At 36.2% G+C, this 21,312-nt stretch overlaps 1 protein-coding gene across 8 annotated transcripts in view; it reads left to right on the top strand.

Moving 5' to 3' along the window:
* Positions 1–21,312, top strand: part of eif4g3a (eukaryotic translation initiation factor 4 gamma, 3a) — an 89,480-nt gene that overhangs the window by 4,876 nt on the left and 63,292 nt on the right. For all 8 annotated transcript variants that reach the window (XM_087273804.1, XM_087273803.1, XM_087273802.1 and 5 more), the window contains exons 2-5: positions 8,516–8,588; positions 11,220–11,387; positions 12,059–12,151; positions 15,674–15,706. In XM_087273804.1, coding sequence (XP_087129930.1) covers positions 8,516–8,588; positions 11,220–11,387; positions 12,059–12,151; positions 15,674–15,706 — 367 coding nt within the window. The remainder of the gene's footprint in view (positions 1–8,515; positions 8,589–11,219; positions 11,388–12,058; positions 12,152–15,673; positions 15,707–21,312) is intronic.

Raw genomic sequence — 21,312 nt, 5'->3', positions numbered from 1 at the left:
AATTTGCCTCATTTGTATTTTCCGTGTTTGGAGTGAACCCATCCGTGTTGGCCAATCAGAGGAGAAAACGCACACACTGCCGTGTGTCATGAGGCTAAAACTCCAGTTTTAGCATCCACACAACCACACCACCATATTTAGAGTTTTGTAAAATGTTCATCCTGGTCAGAGATTTCAGAAAATTTTGATTTCAGTGACCTGACATTGCGTTTTCATGTGGACTAACAGCCAGACCACATAGGAAAAAAAAAGTGCGGTTTTGAAAATACCTGTGTTCGTATGGGCAGTGCCTTAAAGCAGGAAGTAAACTTATAGAAAATGTAACTGGTTTTAAGAGGAATTAATTAGACGAAAATTCAAATTGATGAAATTCAAATTGGTATCTTGATGATAATATAAAACATAAAAAAAACTTTGGTCAGTATTATCTATATATATTTTCTATATGTGTTTATTCTTGCAACGAATCTCTTGTTCATGTAATCACTCGCCAGTTTTTGCTGAACAATTGCTGATGTTTAGTGCAGTTTTGAGCAAATGCTAACTAAAATATCTCTAATTGGCCATTACGAGCCAACATTTGTGATTGGCTACTATGCTCAATGTTTCAAAAACTTACTGTAAATAGAAAATATTGATGCTCCTTACACATTGAAATACACACGTGAGCATTTGACCATCCCATAATTGGATAGTGAGAATTTAGTTAACTTGACTCTGTTTTTCAATCACAAAGTTCAAGGTATCTATATTTTATATTGCAAAGCCCTATTTAAAGGGCTTATGTAAATTTAAGCCACTATCAGCATTTGTGATCAGGTTTTCTTTAAACTGATGACTTTTACTAGTTTTGATTCCTTGCAAAAAGTCCAGATTGTTTTTCAAATGTATCATTATTAATCGATTGTATTTGCATATTGTTTATCTCAGCTTTCTGGCCTCCCTCAGTCAGTTTTAGAAATTCATTTCTGTATGACAAGTGATATATAATATGAAGAAAATAAATGATTTGTTATTGTTTTCTAATTGAAAACGGCATTGTATCATCCTAAAATACTCAGTGGTGATCAAAATCAACCACAACCTCAGCAATAACCATTAAAACGAATCATTGTGAGCGCACATGGTTACATTTAATGTTTGATAGTGATGATTACATGATGGCTATCAGTGTCTTCCGGTTATAGAGTGTTCATGATTGCGTAAATTGCAATTACACTTCCTTTGCTCAAGAGTCACTGTATTTCAGTCACAGAGAAAATAGTCCCTGTAGGTGGGATTCCTTCTTTGGGGGATGTGCCAATGGTGATGATGCTGCATCCAAGCTTGTGTATGGCGTAGGGGGGCTTTGGGTGTAGGAGGGAGTGGTTGCTAGAGCGACGGGTAACATATGCGACTGGCGCTGCACCCCTCAGACAATGGCAGCACTGCTTAGCATTCAGAGTGTGAGGCTTCCCACCGCCTGCCAACAATCGCCTAGGTCACACAGAGTCTCACACACACCGCCTGCCACAACCTCAAACCTTTCAGCGCAGCCCCTTTCTAGCTCCAGCACATCTTGTCACCTGCTTTTTTCTTTTGTTTTATCTCCCTCACACGCTGTACAATCAGCCCTAATTGCTTATCAAGTAACTGCTAAAGCTAGAGGGATGTGGAAAACTGTTGTTCGCAAAGGTGGAGTGGGTCATTTTCTTTTATCTAATTTTATTTAATGCAGTAGAGAAAACTGCAAGAAGCTAGGGCTTGCTGTGAGATACCGTTGTGAAAAATTGAGGGATTTGAGGCGTCAGTGGGTGTTTAGGACGGGGCTAACAGGAAACGTACTTTAAAAACATTTATTTCTGGCTTGATGGGGAATATACACAGCTATTCGAACCACTTAATCCGCTTGTTAAGACGTGACCTATGAAATACTGTATCCGGGTTCAAGCCGCTGCTCATTTGAATTGAGAAAATATTTATGACCACTTTTTAGTCATTTTACACATTAAAACAAATTTTATATAAAGTCATGGTGTACACAACTGTCTCTGAACTTGCTTCATCACTAACACCAATATTTCAATCACATTCTGTGTACATTCTTTTGATGTATACACTCACTGGCCACTTTATTAGGTATACCTTACTAGTACCGGGGTGCACCTTTTTAGACTTTAGAACTACTTTAATTCTGGAAAATGAAGGGAAAGAGAGAAAGTTGTGTGTCGGCTGCATATCCATGATGCGCATCTCCCGTTCCACCACATCCCAAAGGTGCTGTATTGGATTGAGATCTGGTGACTATAGAGTCCATTTGAGTACAGTGAACTTATTGTCATGTTCAAGCAACCAGTCTGAGAGGATTCGTGCTTTATGACATGGTGCATTATTCTGCTGTAAGTAGCCATCAGAAGATGGGTACACTGTGGTTATAAAGGGATGGACATGGCCAGCAACAAACTCTGTTAGGCTGTAGCATTGACACAATGCTCAGTTGGTACTATTGGGTCCAAAGTGCCAAAAATCTATCCCCCACACCCTTACACCACCACCAGCTTGAATTGTTGATACAGGGCAAGATGGATGCTTTCATGTTGTTGCCACCAAATTCTGACCCTACCATTGCAGCAGAAATCGAGACTCGTCAGAACAGGCAACGTTTTCCAATTCTATAGTCCAGTTTTGGTGAGCCTGTGCCAATTGTAGCTTCATTTTCCTGTTCTTAGCTGACAGGAGTGGAACCCTGTGTGGTCTTCTGCTGCTGTAGCCCATCTGCTTCAAGGTTTGACGTGTGGAGTGGTTATTTGAGTTACTGTTGCCTTTCTTTCAGCTCGGACCAGTCTGACCATTTTCCTCTGACCTCTGGTATCCACAAGGCATTTGCACCCACAAAACAACCGCTCACTAGATATTTTCTCTTTTTCGGACCATTCTATGTAATCCCTAGAGATGGTTGTGCTTGAAAATTCCAGTGGATCAACAGTTGTTGAAATACTCAGACCAGCCCGTCTTGCACCAACAACCATGCCACGTTCAAAGTCACTTAAATCACCTTTCTTCCTTATTTGATGCTCGGTTTGAACAGCAGCAGATCGTCTTGACCATGTCTACATGCCTAAATGCATTTAGTTGCTGCCATGTGATTGGCTGATTAGAAATTTGTGTGTTAACAAGCAGATGGACAGGTGTACCTATTAAAGTGGCCGTAGAGTGTACATTGCAATTGGGTAAAGTATTACAGCACTTTGTAAACGTTCATTATTCCCATTTGTTGAGTCTCCCCATACAGTTTGATTCAGCGCTTGCATCCGGAAGCCATTTCACATTATGTCACACTTCACAAATGAATAGGTAGGATTCAGATATTATTTTAACAGAAGGTTAAGGTAGATTTGTTGAAAAATAGAGCACACAATTGAATCCTTAAGGCCTGTTTACACCAGAGATGATGGCTATAAAAGTTATTATAAAGCATTAGCAGTTTGAATTGTGTGAGAATATTGCATCTGTAATGAGAACATTGCAACCACTTTCAGAAAGTCAGTAAGAATTTGTCCTGCTGTAAAGAACTTAAAGCAGGCAACATGTGAAACAATGTAAACACTGTTTTGTTTTTCACAGTTTTTCAAACACACCGTTGGCCAAACAGTGAGATAACTCCACCCTAAACTCACGTCATTGGTTGAGCCGTTATTGCTGGTCGAAATAATCAGAACAAATGGATAAGGCTGTATTTGTTGTTGTCTTTGCATGTTTTACATTTAAAAATGACACGTTATGTTTCTGTGACTCTCAAAGTTGTGGTATTGGCTGCAGTCTTGCTGCAGTAAGTGTTCATGAACTGCATTTCATGAATTTTAGATATGCTCAGCTCAGTGACCAAGTACCTCAAAGAGTATGCTTTTGTGTGTGTGTGTGTGTGTGTGCGTGCGTGCGTGTGTGCGTGTGCGTGTGTGCGTGCGTGTGTGTGCATTGCCCAAATGAGAGCCATAGGTTTCTGATACTCATTTTTAAAGTCAGCTGTGTATAATATGAGATATGATAATAGAAGGCAGTCCTGAAAATCACACTGCGCCTTTATAGCAGTCTCTGACCTGAGGTTCACATAGAAAGGGATAAATCTCTTTTGACTTCTCTTTCTCTCTCTTTTTCTCTCGCTCCCTCAGTTGTAGACCCTGTGCCACGTAGACAATCTGGTTGATCTACCTTCTCATGATTTTCTTCCTCTTTTCTTTCATTCATTGCCTTATTTCCTTTCTCAGTTTTCCTGCTTTCCTTATTTCTACATACTTTCACCTATTAATTAAATGATTTCTTTCTTTCTTTCTTTCTTTCTTTCTTTCTTTCTTTCTTTCTTTCCCTTCATTTATCAGTCCATATGGCACCTAATTGGATTCGCAGTAAGCTACTATGAAAGTTTAAGTCTACAGTTTTGCCATTTCTTCCTTTGCTATTCTCTGTACTCATTTGACTGGCAGTCTATAGAGGCCATGGCACTATTAGGATATTCTTAAAAAAAGATGATTAATAAGCGCTATCTCAGTGTCTCAAGTACCCAGTTTACTTCTTTAAAATTAGTGTCCTGGCAACATTTGCTTATTTTTAGTTGGTTGCCATTACAGTCTAATTTTACAAAGTTTTCTTCTAAATTAGTGTAATTTATTGACGTTCCCTTCAACTACAAGACAAATGTGAATTGTACAGTACACAGCATAAATGAGTACACCCTTTTGAAAATGAATATTTTTATCCATTTCTCATTGAATATAGCCAGTGGATGTTGGTGTGTTTAAACAAAACCGTTTTATTAAATCATTATATCCATTCGAATATTAGTTTGGTCTTTTAACATCTTTAAGAACAGTAGGATAATATATTAATACATAATACTCTTGCTTTTCTTCCTGGTTATTAAATTTTTATTTAATATTTCCCCCAGCATATTAATTTGAGTGTACAAAGTCTTGAACAGTTTTTTTTTACTTGTTTTATTTAGTTAGATTTTCTTGGATTTACTTTTTTTTAAGTAGTTGTAAACAATTTTTATTCATTCATACATTTTCTTGTCGGCTTAATCCCTTTATTAATCCAGGGTCGCCACAGCGGAATGAACCGCCAATTTATCCAGCAAGTTTTTACGCAGCGGATGCCCTTCCAGGCGCAACCCATCTCTGGGAAACATCCACACACACACACACTCACCCACTATGGATAATTTAGCTTACCCAATTCACCTGTACGGCATGTCTTTGGACTGTGTGGGAAACCGGAGCACCCGGAAGAAACTTACGTGAAGGCTTACGTGCCTCGCCCTGTAAACAATTTATTTTGGCTAAATTTAAACAAGGAAATTAAGTTGCTAAATTTAATTTGTTAGTTTAAATTCAACATATATATTGTTCTTACCATTTTGCAGACATCATTTTTTAAGTTTTGGCTTTGGTAGTGACTAATCTGTGTGTATATGTATTTAAATGTATATACACAAATGTGATATAGTAAAGCATGCTATAGAAAATATGAATTTAAAGGTCCAGTGAAATTAAAATAATATTTTGTAGATGTTAACTGTTAGTTTTAAAGATGTCTCATCAAATCTTGACCAATCAAATGCTCTCTAGTACCTAACATGCCCCACCCCCTTCATGACGCTTTTCATTTGCTTTTCATTTGATGGGCTTCAGCTCAACCACTCCATTTAGCAAAGCTGTGATAAAAACAAAACACTATTGGGTACTTTTGAAAAAGAGGAGGGGCTACTCTATGTCCTGCCCTCCATTTTTCAGATTACGTCCAACATTGAATAAAAAAATGCACGTTTTAAAGAGGTGTACTCATTTATACTCAGCACTTTTTTTCTATTAGATTAAAACATAAAACTAGTTCTGTACACGCTGCATCATCTTTCCAGTTTTTTTTTTTTAAGTGTAAATTCCTCTCAAATTCTTTTCACCTGTAGGCGTACACACACTCTCGTGTAGTGCCGTCAAAACACCACCATGCCCATGCAAAGGGATTTGGTTATGCAATGGAGTGCCAAACTGCGAATGCAGGAATCAGATCAGCCTGTAATTCCAGTAAGTCGTGCCTTGTGTCCTGCCAGAGCCTCGCGAGTGTCAGCTGTCAGTTTGAACCTGATCGAATAGCCTATCTGGCCTTTCCCCAAGCTGCATTCCTCAGGTGCACCCCTCTGAACTCAAGTGAGGACCGTAGATGTATCCCTCATGACCTTGAATGTAAACGGCATGCTCTTGTTTCAACTAAAGGAAAACCTCTCGTCACTCATTATACTTCTTCCTGACCATTTTTTCCCAGCTTTCACTTTTCCCATCCCCCCCTTTTTCCCTAAGAGTTTAGGTTGGCAGACAGCCAGAGAGGTAGAAGTAGGGGGAGAGAAGGGGAAATCAGAAGGCAGGATTTCACCGAAAGACTAAAAAGTGTCCATGAGTGTATGAAGGAGGAAAGCCAGTCCTCCTCCACTTTCCCCGAAACCATGTGACCTACTCATCTCTCATTCACAGATACAGTAACTGCCAGAGCCGGTTCCTGCTTTTTTCTTTCTCTTTTTCTGTCACATCAATCCATCTTTGTCTCTATCCAGTCTATAACTGTATTTCTGAACTGAGCGACTAGTCGTTTGTGTGAGGAAAACCTCAGATAGGCACAACAGCACACTATTCATTCAGAAATATTTCATGCTTCGTTTAGGGAAAAGCTAAACTAGAATTAATGTTGTCATACCTTTAATTGCAGATAAAATCCTGATGTTATCATACAGTTGTTTTCAGTTCCCATGACCGTGTTATTTAAAGGTTCAATGAAATTAAAGTTTTTTTAGATGTTAGTGTCAGTATTGTTAGTTTTTAAGAAAGCTATATGCTATTGTGCTCCAAAACAATAGCTACGTTTACATCCACCTATTTTTATGTGCATTTTGAATATGCGCATAAAAAATTGGTTGATTGAAACACCAAGATGTGCATGCGCTTACATTTTGAAAATGCACAAAAAAATGTATGCGCATAACTAAGTAGGTTAAGTTTTTTATTCATTAAGAAAATATGTGTATACACTATGATGGAACCACTTTTATCGAACAAATTCCACTATGCAGATTAAAAAAAGTCATGTGATTTTGTTATATGGACAAACCACCAAGCTGAGCACACTGTAAAACATCTGAAATGTTGTTTTGGTCATTCGAAAACACCTTCACCATTTCAGTATTAGTGTTATTATATTATTGATTCCCATCACCTCATACTTCAGTTTCTCGTTAAATCATGACCAATCAAATGCTCTCTAATATCTGACATGCCCCACCCTCTTCAAGACGCTTTTTATTTGATGCACTTTAGCTTAACCCCTCTTTTTGGCAGAGAAGTGATAAAACAAAATGCTGTTGGCTGTTTTTAAAAAGGGGGAAGGAAATACATGTCCCACCCTCTCTTTGTGTTTCAGTTGAGATGATGTCAAACTTAAAATAAAAATGCTTATTTCAAATATAAGATTCTTATGATGATAACCTTGGATAAAAATATCATGATATTGGGATTACTGCTCTAAAATGTATCCTTTTTAAATGTCTGTGTAAAAAACAAAACCTTTTTTTCCCTTTGACACAATATATTTTTTATTTTGAGAAACATTTAAAATATTTTGGAACAGTAAACATGTCAGGCTAAATAATTTAAACAAATCATTGACTTCTGCTGTCTTCATTAGTTTGAAAAACACAGACTTCTTTACCATTTAATATGGCATCTTTGGATATGTTTTCTGCTGTAGATAATGTCCTAAAAAACGAAAGGAAAAAACGTAAATAAAAAATCTTACACACCTTAGAAACGGTATGGCAGAAAATTTGGCGGTTTTAAAACCTGCAGTATACCTTGAAAACGGTAATCGTCCCATGCCTAATTTCAAAGCACTTTGTGGGACCTTTAATAACTTTACATCTGTAATCTGAACATATATTATTATATGTTTATATGTCACTATGCATTTCTTGGAATGGAACATCATGTACAAAGAGTACATGAAGTTTAGTAGGACATTTTTAGCAGCATCCTGATTTTTGGTGAGGAATTGTGTACATACATTTACCGCCTGCTTAACGTTTTGCAGTGCACATACTGTTCAACACGTCACCAATCTGTTCTCTCATATTTGGAATTCCATGTCAGGATTTCTGTCTGACATCTTTCTGGCTGGTGGAGGTACAGGGTGTACTGAAAGGGGGAAATTGACATTTTGGAGAAAGGAGGGAGAAAATGTGTTTGTGTTAACTTTTCCAAAACTCCACCTCCCCTTCCCCAATGCAAGAAGTCATTGGAGGAGAAAGCTGACAGTAATATTAATTAGTGTGAAAGAGTCTGAACCGTTAATGCTGAATGCACTGAATGTTTGCTATTATGAAACACAGTGATGAAGCTTTTCTGTGGCTAATACTTCATGTTTTGTGACCTTTTTGAATTCTAAGGTTGACATTTGAAACTATTATACAGATTTTCTTTAACGCTGACCTTCCCAGGATTCCTAGAGCAGCGCTATCACTGGATGAACGCATGTTTCCCGCTCACTCTGGGGTGACTGCGGTCTACAGTGTGAGTGATCAGACACACATGTGCACTTACAGTCATTACGCATCACTATAATAATGTATATACATAGACTATCCCTCAGGCCAGAAACAGTCGAAGTGTGTGGTCCTCTTGTAAGTGCTATGAGTTTCTCATCATCATTTTAAATACAAGCTGTAGGTTTAGAATTGTCTAAATAGACGTGTCACGATATCTGTTATTTGTTGAACGATATGTTGCACCAAAATGTATTGTGATAAACGATATTATTGTCATTTTAAGACCATTTTATGCCACCTTTTATATGATGCCAAAATGACGTCATAATATCATTACAATGCAGTTTAACTCTTCCAAACCTTTCATAATGAGGCATTGGAATCGGAATGTGAAATTGCATATCCTAAATAAATAATAATAAATGTTAACAAAAAAGTGCAACGTAAAAAGTAACAAAGGCTGCGATATCTGGTAGCAGATCTATTTTCAGTTGTCTGGCACCCACATGAAAACAAACTATAGAAATTTATAGTAAATACTATAGTGTTTTTTAACCATACTGACACCTCCAATAGGCCACACAGTCAGTTAAAATTATGCTAGAATTGTTTTTATGTATGGGTGATATATATTGCATCCCCAAAATTGATTGGTCATGGCCATGTGTTGTGCGATAAGTCAATATATTGATTATTGTGACTCGCCTATGTCTATATTATCTATATATATATATTGAATATTGAACTTACTTTAACTAGGTAAGATTCTACAAGGTGATTGCTGTTCTGTAACAGCAGTTGACGTGAGAAAATGCTATTAAATTAACTTCTCAACCTCCAAAACTGTCAATATTTGTTAACATTTTTAGCCCATGTGGTGTCAGTGGTCTCAAATTCAAGTCCTGGAGGGCCGCAGCTCTGCATAGTTTAGCTTCAACCACCTCTAACTCACCCTTGGTAATACACTTTCCACTTATGCACAATATTCTTAAGCACCAAATGGAATATAATTTTTTTTTACTAAGTGGAAATTCAAACCGATTCCTTCATGATGTTGGCAGTTGCCAAATTAGAGAAGTAAATGACCAAACTACCAAATAATACCTGCCATAAGTATAACCGCATTTACCATTGGGAGGCGCTATCAGGGGCGGCTTAGGGCCCCAAGAAATCTGGGGGCCCCTAATAAATGTCTAGAAGTATAAATTATACGTATGACTATACATAACTGTTGTGCCTATGACTATACATAACCTACCATATTTTTTATGCTGAGAGTTAAATACAATTTTAACGTGATTAAACATTTAGTATACAGTCAAATACAATATTATTATAATGTAATGTTGTGTAGTAATAATATTACCAAATAAAATATCCATCATGGAGCAGTCCAGCAGTCAAATTTATAAAACATATATATATATATATATATCTCACATAAAATGTAGAGATTGCATTCATTTAAAGTGTCGAAAAAAATGACTGAGTAATGTAAAAAAAAAAAAAAAAAAACAGCGATAGAAATAAAGATTTAATAAAAGTAGAAAGGGTGCATTTCAGGACTTTGGCCCCATGGCTGGAATTGCTTAGGGACCCAAAATCACTAAATCCGCCCCTGGGCGCCATAATCACTCTCGTAGGAGAATTTTGCTTACAAAATCCAAAATAAATACAGTTATCCAACATGAGTGCCTGATAGCTCCATCCCTTCCGCTACGTGAGCAACGCAGCGGCTGTTGAGCGTGTAAAGTGTCAAGCATTCCACTCTTATTTTTGACATACACACAAACACACTCTGCCATTTTAAAGTTGTAGAATCAATAAGAATGTGTAGTATTTTTTAAAAAGGTATTTAAGTATAAGGACAGATACTTAACTGTTTTTGTCTTCTCTGTTTTTAGATACTGGCGAGAAAACTTATCTGACAAATATTTATTCTGAAGTCATAAATTATATATTTAAAGGGATTTATATTTAAGGTCTTGTGAAAATGAAGTTTTTTTTTTAAATTAAGTGTTAAGTGTTTTGTTAGTTTTTAATGTATTGGCTAGTGTGCTCCAAAACAGTGACAAAATTCACATTTAGGAGATATAAAACTGACATAAACATCCAAAGCTTGCAGTTTGTCACTTCAAATAAATTTTTTTGCATCACCTCATACCTTATACTGTTTCTCATCAAATCTTGACCAATCAAATGCTCTTTAGTATCTGACATGCCCCACCTCCTTCTTCTCATTTGCTTTTCATTTGATGCACTTGATCTCAACTAATCTCATCTCTCACTGGCAGCGCGGTGATAAAAATGCTAGTGGCTTTTTTTATTAAAGAAGAGGAGCTACACTATGTCCCACCCTCTCTCCATTTTTCAGTTGAGATAACGTCAAACATCGCAATAAAAAATGCATATTTCACTTCAGAGGACCTTTCAATTTTATTCCAATCACAAAACATTTAATGTAATCAACAAAATACATATTGTTTTTACATTATATATTTTTTGTGTTTCTTGTGTAATTTGATGTTTACAAAAAGTTCTTACATATTTTTAAATGAATAATAGACAGTAATAGCAATCGTAATGATGGTTAAGTACATGGTGCATTTAATTCTTAGACTGTGCAAAACTTATGATGTTTTCGCTCATTCCACAGGTATCCAGACACCCTGGTCCTCCATTTCCAGGTCATGACCTCAGCAAAACCCACCCAAACCTGGCAGGGACTCCTCCTGGCCATGCCACGTCCCCGGCCCTCTCTCAGGTATCAGTTCCTGCTGGCCCTTCGTACCGCATCCTCAAGCCCTGGGAGACAGGCGGAGCGGTGAGTACCAACGCCTTCATCATGTCTGCACACATTTTTACCCACTAATCATGGCATTGCTCTGTTTTTCTAGGTCACCTTGTTTTGCACCATTAATTATGTTTGTTCTTTGTTGGGTCTAAATTAACTGTGACATTTAGACTTGGGTATTGCATTAAGACGGCTGATGTTTTGATACACACAAACGTACAGAGTGTTATGAGTGATTTTTGCACTGCTCTCCTCACCATGGTTACCACCAGCCTGAAGGAACACTGTCGCTTTTTTATAAATAGTGTTTCCAGCCGACACAGGTGCTGTGATAATCCTACGACGTTCACACACATACACACTCTGGACAGATATATATACTCTGTACAGACACTTTTATATACACTCTGTTGCTGTGGATCGATTAGTAGTGTGATGTATTTAACTGGGGGTTTTTCTGAAAAAGAATTGAGGTCTATATACCTATATCTATATAGCACACTCACAGACTAAACGATATTAGCCTAATTTTGGCACATTCAGTTTGACCTAGGATGACATTGTGATTCATGACATCCTAACAGACCAAGTACCCCTTTACAATTGGTATAATTTCAATGTCATGTAATTACCCAACAAAATCTTAAGAAAAATATACCAACATTAAGGTTTGTCTTTTCTGTCTGTAATTTATCCTTTAGCCTCCATATAACCCAGCTCAGAATGCAGGCTCCGCCCCCCTGGTGTACTCGCCACAGACGCAGCCAATGAACGTACAGCCACAGACTCGACCGGTAAGCACACCATCGCTTACTCTAACAGTGAACAATGTTCAATCATTCATTCAATTTCCTTCGGTTTAGTCCCTTTATTTATCAGGGGTCACCACTGTGGAATGAACTTGGGAAACACCCATACACTGTCACATTCACACACGTACACTACAGCCAATTCAGCTTATTCAGTTCACCTGTACAGCTTGTCTTTGGACTGTTGGGGAAAACGCAGCACCCAGAAGAAACCCACACGAACACAGGGAGAACATGCAAACTCCACACAGAAACGCCAACTGACCTAGCTGGGGTTTGTACCAGTGAACCTCTTGCTGTGAGATGATAGTGATCACAGAGCCACCATGCTGCCAGGGAACACTATACATCAACATCACTTTTGTGGCCCTTGTGATGATATTAGCATGCTAAGAAAGATATGTTTGATACCATAGTGTTAAAAAGGAGCAGGGCCAGGTGGCATGATGGTTCCTGCAGTGGTGTACATCAGAAATGACCTTTGCTGCAAGCTGTCCATTTGTCCTCCATGTCACTGGCGTTTGAAGTTCAAAACTAAATAGGGTTGTGGCTGCATGATATTGGGAAAATTTGAGGTGTTGTTAAATATTGCGAAGATGATATTTGTGGTGAAAAACATATGTAATGATCGTACTAAAATATATATTCATTGCAATAATTTTCTTTCAACTTAATCTCTGAAATATCAGAGGTTGCCACAGCGGAATGAACCGCCAACTATTCCTGTGTATGTTATATGCAGTGAATGCCCTTCCGCTTGCAACCCAGCACTAGGAAACATCCATACACTCTTGCATTCACACACACTCGTACACTACGGGCAGTTTAGTTTATTCAATTCACCTAAAGCGCATGTCTTTGAATTGTGGGAGAAATCAAAGAACCCGGAGTAAACCCACGCAAATACGAGGAGAACCTGCAAACTCCACACAGAAATGATAACTGGTCCAACAGGGCTCAAACCAGTGACCTTCTTGCTGTGAGGCGACAGTGCTAACCACTGAGTCAACATGGCACCATCTTACTAAAATATTTAACATATAAAATATTAAACATGCAAACATTTACTTACATCTAAAATCAAACAAAAAGTGAGGAGAGTTTAATTAATGTATCGGTGCTCATTGGGTAGGGATTCATTAGAATAAACAGCAAAAGAAAGTACAGGGCACTCGAAAAATGTGGAAAAAATACTAAAGCATTCACTGACATGGCTATTTCTTAAAACTGTGCGCATAGACCACAGTGTTCAAAAGAAACTCTAGACGCACCTGATCTCTATTACCCTAATGAAGGCAAGTGTTTGCCGAAACGCATAGATGCAGGAATAGTCATGTCAATAAAGGCTTAAAATGTTTTTTTCAGGTGCCTTGGATTTTCTTGTTTTTTTCTTAAATCTGATTTATGAAGTTGCTAATGCGGATTTTAAAACACTATGAATGACTAAAAACCTCGTTAGATATTGTGATTTCTGGTTTGGTTTTACCGTAGACATGCAAACAGAAAATGCATTACTCTCAAAAATAATTTATTATTTTCTTGTAACCACAAAACATCTTGAAAATAAGCATCTTTGATTGCTTTTATTACTGTATTTATAAATAAAAAATACAAAGTAAAAAATAAATATACTTAAAGTCTACAGACCTTAAATAATTGGTGAATAGGGAAAATACTAACATCTTGTCAACATCCACAAAGATAAAATAATTAAGTATTAACATGTATTCAGGGATGGAACCATTATAGATTTTGTTGGTATGATTATAGAATAATGATGGTTTATCACAATCATTATACATTAATTAATTTAAATCAGTTTATAAAATCACAACACGAAATCCATAAAAAATCAGACCTCTTAAAGACTGTTTTGTTCTCATGACAATTTTCTGTATTTTCATTTTGTGCATTTATTCTACAATGTTTTAAACCCAATAGTGAAAAAACTAGCTAGCTTATGACTTGTGGATATGAAGACAGTAAGGAACCATCTCATTCATTTATTTTATTTTCCAGCTGCAACCCATCACTGGGAAACATCCATACACACTCATTCACATTCATACATTATGGCCAATTTAGCCTACTCAATTTACCTATATTGTATGTCTTTGGACTGTGGGGGAAACCAAAGCACCCGGAGGAAACCTGTGCAAACATAGGGAGAACATGCAAAGTCCACACAGAAAGTCCCACTGCGCTGCCAAGGATTTGTCTGATTGGTCAAAATTTGACAATTTCTGCATGCAACACACAAATGTTTAGTGCATGAAATATATTTAAACTATTGCTGCTCTCTGCAATAAGGATATTGCATGTACTAATTATTTTTATAACGATAATTTTTCAATATGCCATGGCATCGGTTTACTGTTGTGAACGTGATGTCCAGTGTTGACAGTAACTGATTGTAGTGGGTTTTAATAATTGTAGAGATATTGATTGGACTCTTAAATCTGAGAGCACATATTTCCTTCACTGCAAATTGTCCAGCAAATGGGTGCTTTCAGTGTAGACACTTACTTGCTAATAATGGAGCCGTTTTAGTGCTGAAACCTCCAAAGTTCATGTTTGGTGTAAACACAGTTTATGGTTGCTATAGCAATGCCACAACTGACCACAAGATAATTCAAGTGATGTAAAACAAAGTCCCTTTAAGGTGTATTCTATAGTCTTTCTGTATAGTCACGTATATTTCTGTACTGCTTTAAATGTTTAAATGTAAACATCCAGTGATGCTTTTTAATGTATTGACCAATTTGAAATCCTTTTCATTTGTAAAATGTAATTTTGTGTAAATTAAGATTAAGTTGTTATTAAATATAAAATGTTTACAGCAATAATTATACTAACACTCCTTTGACTTAGTCCCTGCTTTATGAGCTTTATAGTGCAATGAACTGCCAATTACTCGGGCAATTGTTTTACTTCTGAAACCCAGCTGTGATAGTGCACTAATTCGTTAAAACCCAGTCCTGGGAAACACTCATACACTCTCTCATTCACACACATTCATTATTTAATTCATGTAATTTATCTATACCACATGCTTTGGACTGTGGAGGAAACTCAGACAAAAACCCACACAGACATGTAAACTCCACACAGAAAGGTCTCTGGTCCAGCCATCACTTGAACCTGCGACCTTCTGGAAAAATAGTGACACAATATAAAGGTTTTTTGATAAGTGTTTATTTGATCAGACGTAGTAACGTTGGGAAATATTATTACAACTTTTTAATTTTAATGTATTTTTAAACTGTGAAATTCCGGTGAACACAAAGCTGATTTTTTTTATTAAGCAGCCATTGTAATTCATAAATCACCATTCAAAAATGTCATAAAAGTATAAATCCACATGCTTGACCAACCATTGCATTCAAATTTTGTTTATTTGTATTGTAAAATGCAAAGTCATTCAAAATATCTATTCTCCTAACTGTCCATTTGTTTTGTTTTTTTCTTGTTCACGATGACCTTAAACACTCCTGTCATCTCCATCAGTTTGTGACTGGACCTCGGCCAACACACCATCAGGTAAATCCAAGCATCTCTCTGTCCTCTCAAATTATTTTGAGAAAGCTTTTGGAGTATTAAGTATGGTATGGTTTAGATCTGGGGGATTAATCAAAGGTGGTTTTCTTTTGCATTTTGTTAGTGCAGCCAGACTTTAGCAGAAGTAAACCTTTAGCACGTGCTTTCACGTGAAGCAGCATTTACACACTGTAGTAAATAGTTGTAGTTCATTGTTACTTGAGACGTAGTAAAGTCGTAGTTCACTGACAATAAATTGTGTTCAAAATCAATTTAATCAATCAGATGAGAATGACAGAAATAATCATTCTGTGATAATAACAGCTCTTGCTTTTCGATAAATGCTGCATTTGGAAATCCCCCATATAATAACGTTTTTTCTCCAAACGTACCTCATAACTTCAGTCAGGTGTTTGAAATAAAGGAAATAAATAATTCTAAGAGAAGACTCAATAGTCATGTGATTATTAATGTGATTATTAGTCACATTGAATCAGTGAAAGCAGTTGAATCTTTTATTTATAATGATACGCTATGTGGATTTCCTGGGTATCTTCTTTGTGGGTGTTTGGGTTTCTCAACGAGAGCACCCTCTGGCCTTTGAAGGAGATTTACTGTTGATCACACAACCATGATTCCCTGACAAGATGTTCATAAAATAATCGCTGCTTTGCTCAGTCATGTTTACAATTCAATTTCGGTCTATCTATCTATCTATCTATCTATCTATCTATCTATCTATCTATCTATCTATCTATCTATCTGTCTGTCTGTCTGTCTGTCTGTCTGTCTGTCTGTCTGTCTGTCTGTCTGTCTGTCTGTCTGTCTGTCTGTCTGTCTGTCTGTCTGTCTGTCTGTCTGTCTGTCTAACATTTTACTATTATAAAAAAAAAACATAACTTCAAATTATTCATACCTCAAATTTTGGCCCCAAACCAACTCAAAATAAATGCTGATGTTATGTCACTGACCTGCATTCTCTCCTGCTCACTTAACAGCAAGTCTTTTATTTTTGTAAATATTTTATGCTTGTTTGGAAAATCTGGAACCAGTTCAGATGCCATACTTGGCAAACGTGAGTACATATTCGCCATACTTTGCCTTGTGATCTCCAATGAGGCAAGCAAAATTTGCAGCATTCAGTCTCTTAGATACCCCTTTCTAAACTGCAACTGTTTTGTCCAGTTTGCAGTTTATGTTGGAGCTTCTCACATGCTTTCGCTCAGCTGTTACTTTGCCACAAAAGCTGCATGGTGGGTTTCAAAATGTCTCTTAATATTTGATTCATTACAAGAGGAAATTCATTTTGTGCAAATCAGACAGAGCAGAGCACCAGAGCTTCAATAAAAGCAAATGTTAAATCTTTTCGCCATGACCACTCATTAATGTTGTTCGAATTTTCATACACAAGGTTACAATAGAAACAAAAGTTGTTTTGCCTTTTATTAGTGTTGCGATTCAAGTTTACAAAACTTCCAAACGTCATGTTTCATTGTAAACTGAGGTTTTTATTTATGTTGCTGTTAAAAAATTACAATAAAGAGGGAATTGTATTTGTATTTTCAATTGGAAACTGATTTCTAAAGGCGGTAATAATTTTTTAAACTGTAGAATATTATTGAAGGGAGACAAATAGAGAGCCATGTATTATTGGTTAAAGATTCACATGTGGCTCGCAGGCCATAGGTTCCCAACCACTGCTCTAAATCTTTATTCGTCTTTGAAAATTTCAGAAAGCTTCCAAATAACATCCTCAAAACAGACCGTATGCCTTCAGTGCTTTAATATGAATATTATTAAGCTTCACTGTAAACGGGGTCACACACTGGATGTGCCTCTCGGCGCTGCACCACGCAGTGCCACGCATTTTAGAATTCTAAACATAGATTTCTATCAGGATACGCACACCAGAGCCACAAGTCAGTGGCTGTCCGCAGTGCCCAGCTTCAACTCAGGACACTGTTCATATGTCTGCTGTGCCATCTGAATAGTTAAATTTCAAATAACATGCGGATGTGCGTTATTTCCAAATGTCATATGCACGCTGCATCTGGTGTGCGACCCGCTTTAATGTGTTGTTGCTGTCTTAAATTTTTTAGTTGAATCAAAATAACTTTTCTAGTCATCTCAACTTACATAAGTCAAAATGTTAAGCTAAACTTTGTATAACTTAAAAACATTAGTTGAAAATGAAAATAAAATATTAAAATACGCAACATAAAAATACTTGCCGTCTTGACTTTTTCTTTTTTTTTTATTTACAGTGTATGAGAATACTTTTCTGTGCATAAACTAATGTCTGTATTCAGCAGTTTTATCTCTATAGGGTCATGCTTGGCCGTACCTCTGACAGATTAAGTTGCATATGTCTGTGCTTTGTATTAAACAGTTGCTCATGGGGATCCAAGGGGTAAACAATTGGGTTGCATGGTTTACTGGTACTATGGTAGCATCGAGATACCATGGCACCAAAATATTGGCAGTGCCACTGACTGTAGTTTGTAAACGGTAGTATCGTCATTAACGGTCTAATAGAAAATGTTGCATGTAAAAAAGTCACTAAAATGTTTACACATTTGTCCAACAATATACCATTTTATTTAAATAGTCTATGGAGCCCTTTAAGGATGCACATTTTCTGATGTTTTCTGACGTTTCAAACGCACATTTTGAATCGATTCATTTCTGACCTGTCAATGTGTGTGATTTAGTAGTTAAAACAACTGATAATCTCTTAAAAAGAAATCACAAAGTGAAATTTTGAAATTAAAATATTAAAACAATAGATGAAAAACCCAGAATAGCAACAGGAAACATTAAAACTTTTCTTGACCATTTCATACATCTTTTTGTAACAAATTTCATTTGGTATAATTTGTATCTTTATTTTAATGTATTTTTTGTTGGTCAGTTATCTACAAAATAAACAAAAAAACAATAGATTTTAGGTGAAGTGATGTGCAAATAATACATTTTCCAGTAATAAGGGAATTATGAATTAAATTCAAGTAGACCTAATATAACATGTAAAATATAGTATTTCCGATCATTTTCTTAATAATTTGAGTTATGAATTACAGTATTTCAATACTACTTGGTATCGTGATACTTAAGCTGGTATAGTATCATAAGATGAATTAATGGTATCGCGACAACCCTAGTAAACAGCACTGCACAGTGCTTGTGATCAGAGTGACCATACTAACACCAAGGAGCAGAAACTATTGATAATGTCTATAAATTACAACACCCTTAATTCTAAATAATGTAGTTTACAACAAACACTTGGCCAAGTAATAGTTCAGCTAGTGTGTTAAGTTTGGTGATGCTACTACTAGTAAACTCTTCAACTTTCTGAATGTTATGACTAGGGATGTACTGAGTCGCATAATAGCTCGGCTGTGTAACGATCTCCCTGTCCTTGAGAAGCAGACTCGAGAAGTGTCTCCTCTGACTCATCCGTTTCTTGTCTTTTCTAAAAGAGCTTCTAAATGGTGATGTTTTGTATGTTATCTGATGAGCAGATGTGCGGCGATGAAGACTGACGCTGATTGCTAAATGCTTGGCAAGGCTGTTAGTGGACCTTTTATTAGATGAAATACTTCAGTCTGTTACTTTCCCAAGGAGAATCATTGTTGTGAGTGTTTGAGCTTTTGTCAGTCGTAACCAGATGCTTTCAGAGGATCATTAGGATGCAAGTCGGATTGATGAATGCATGGGCAGCATTGCACATGTCTGTACGTGCGTGTGCGTGTGCGTGTGTTTCAAAGATATTCAGTCTGCTGTTTTGGTGTTTCATTACAAGGAAAAGCATGTTGATCAGTTGTTGCTAATGATTTGTTTATGCGTTTTGCGTGTTGCCACTTGTCCACACACTTGTGACCTTTAAGAAAAGTGGAGAGACTTCTGTCTCAACCTGCTGGCCATCACTTACATTTTGATGGCTGTTCTTTTCATTACTCTATAGACCATTTTGAGGGATGTAAACAATAACAATGGTCCCTGGGTATTTTCTGTTGTACATTTTAAATTTCTGTAGCTTTCAAAAAGGAGGCACATATTGATAAATAATGTTATGATGCCTGTTTAAACATTAAGTTTTAAGATTTAATCACCTATTGTTACAGTTATGAAATAGTTTGATAACAAGCAGGTTCACTGGCCTATGGTATCACCCCACTGAATGGTCTATAAATTATGATGTATCTTCAGGGTGTCTGTGGGGTCTTAAAAAGATTATAAATGAATGTAGAGAATTTTAAAGGCCCTTAATGAAGTCTTAAATGCTATTTTGCAAGGTATTACATTTCATATCATTTTTGATTATGCAATGTATGGTTGTATGCTAAAGTTTGTCTGAATTTAATTTGCGAACACAGGATGCTGTGTAGTTTATGAAATCCTACTAGATTTGACATCATGCTAATATGTTTACTGCAGTAACCAAGGCAACATCATTATTTAGGGTCATGGAAAGGTTGGAAAAATCATTACATTTTGACATGGCATTCTCCAGGCTTGGAGAAGTTTTCGAAAAACTCACAAGGTTTTATAAAAGTCATGGAAATTACATTTACATGTAGTCATTTAGCAGACATTTTTGTCCAAAGGTACTTAAGCTGTTGTCACACTAGAGCTTGTGCTTGCAAAATTTTGTCCTAGGCGAAAAAGGGCAGGGTTAAACAATATGATTAGCCATTAATAAAAGTGAGCGATTGCTTCATATTTTAAATTTCTTATTTTAAAGGATCTTTTATTAGTCTCACGCAATCACCTGAGGTGATTTCGCTGGTAAGAGTTCACCAAACTTGAAGTTTTGAATGCAGTGAAATATGAAACACGTGCTGCGTTTCTAACACGATTATCTAAAATTAGTTTCACAAATAACTGTATATTGGAATGGAGGTTAGTTGTTTTTACTTTTTTTTTCTTCCAAAAACATGCTCTCACATTATTAGTGCTGTGTAAGCATTGTCTATTTTATAGATATAAAAATAAACTATCGCAAGATTTATGATATGCTTTAATAAATGTTAACATTTTTTATGATTTACCACATATCACTGTATATGTAGATGTTACATAAAACATTAAGTCTTGAAAATTGACCTGGTAAAAAAAAAAAAAAAAGTCCTGGAAAAGTCCTGGAATTTCTGTAGTAAAAATGTGTATAAACCCCGATTATTTCGGCAGTTCTATAGTTGTCAACCTGCTAAGTTTAAGAGATTTATATTCAGTATATAAATAATGTTTTATTTTTGGATTAGTTTCTTACATTCATATTTAGTTAATATACTTTAAGTTAAAATCTCGCCAGTGTTTCAGGTTGAAACCTTAAGTGCTTTTAAGGTCTTAAAATGTATGTAAAAAGGTCTTAAAAAGTATTGAATTTACTCTCTAGCTCCTTTATATACTTTTATCTCGTTTGACACACAAATTTGCAAGGTTTCTACTTTTCAATATGATCAATACAATCACTTGATTGATGGTTTTTGGTTTTGTGTCCGGTAAAATAGACAATATAATTCTTTGGGTAATTCATAATTTGTAGTTTGCAGATTTTTTTTAAATTTTTTTATATGTATTCATGTTCATTGAGTAAATGTAAT

Source organism: Danio rerio, chromosome 11 (assembly GCF_052040795.2).
Source record: "Danio rerio strain M-AB ecotype USA chromosome 11, GRCz13ab, whole genome shotgun sequence".
Taxonomy (NCBI): domain Eukaryota; kingdom Metazoa; phylum Chordata; class Actinopteri; order Cypriniformes; family Danionidae; genus Danio; species Danio rerio.
This window is presented reverse-complemented; position numbering and strand designations above follow the sequence as displayed.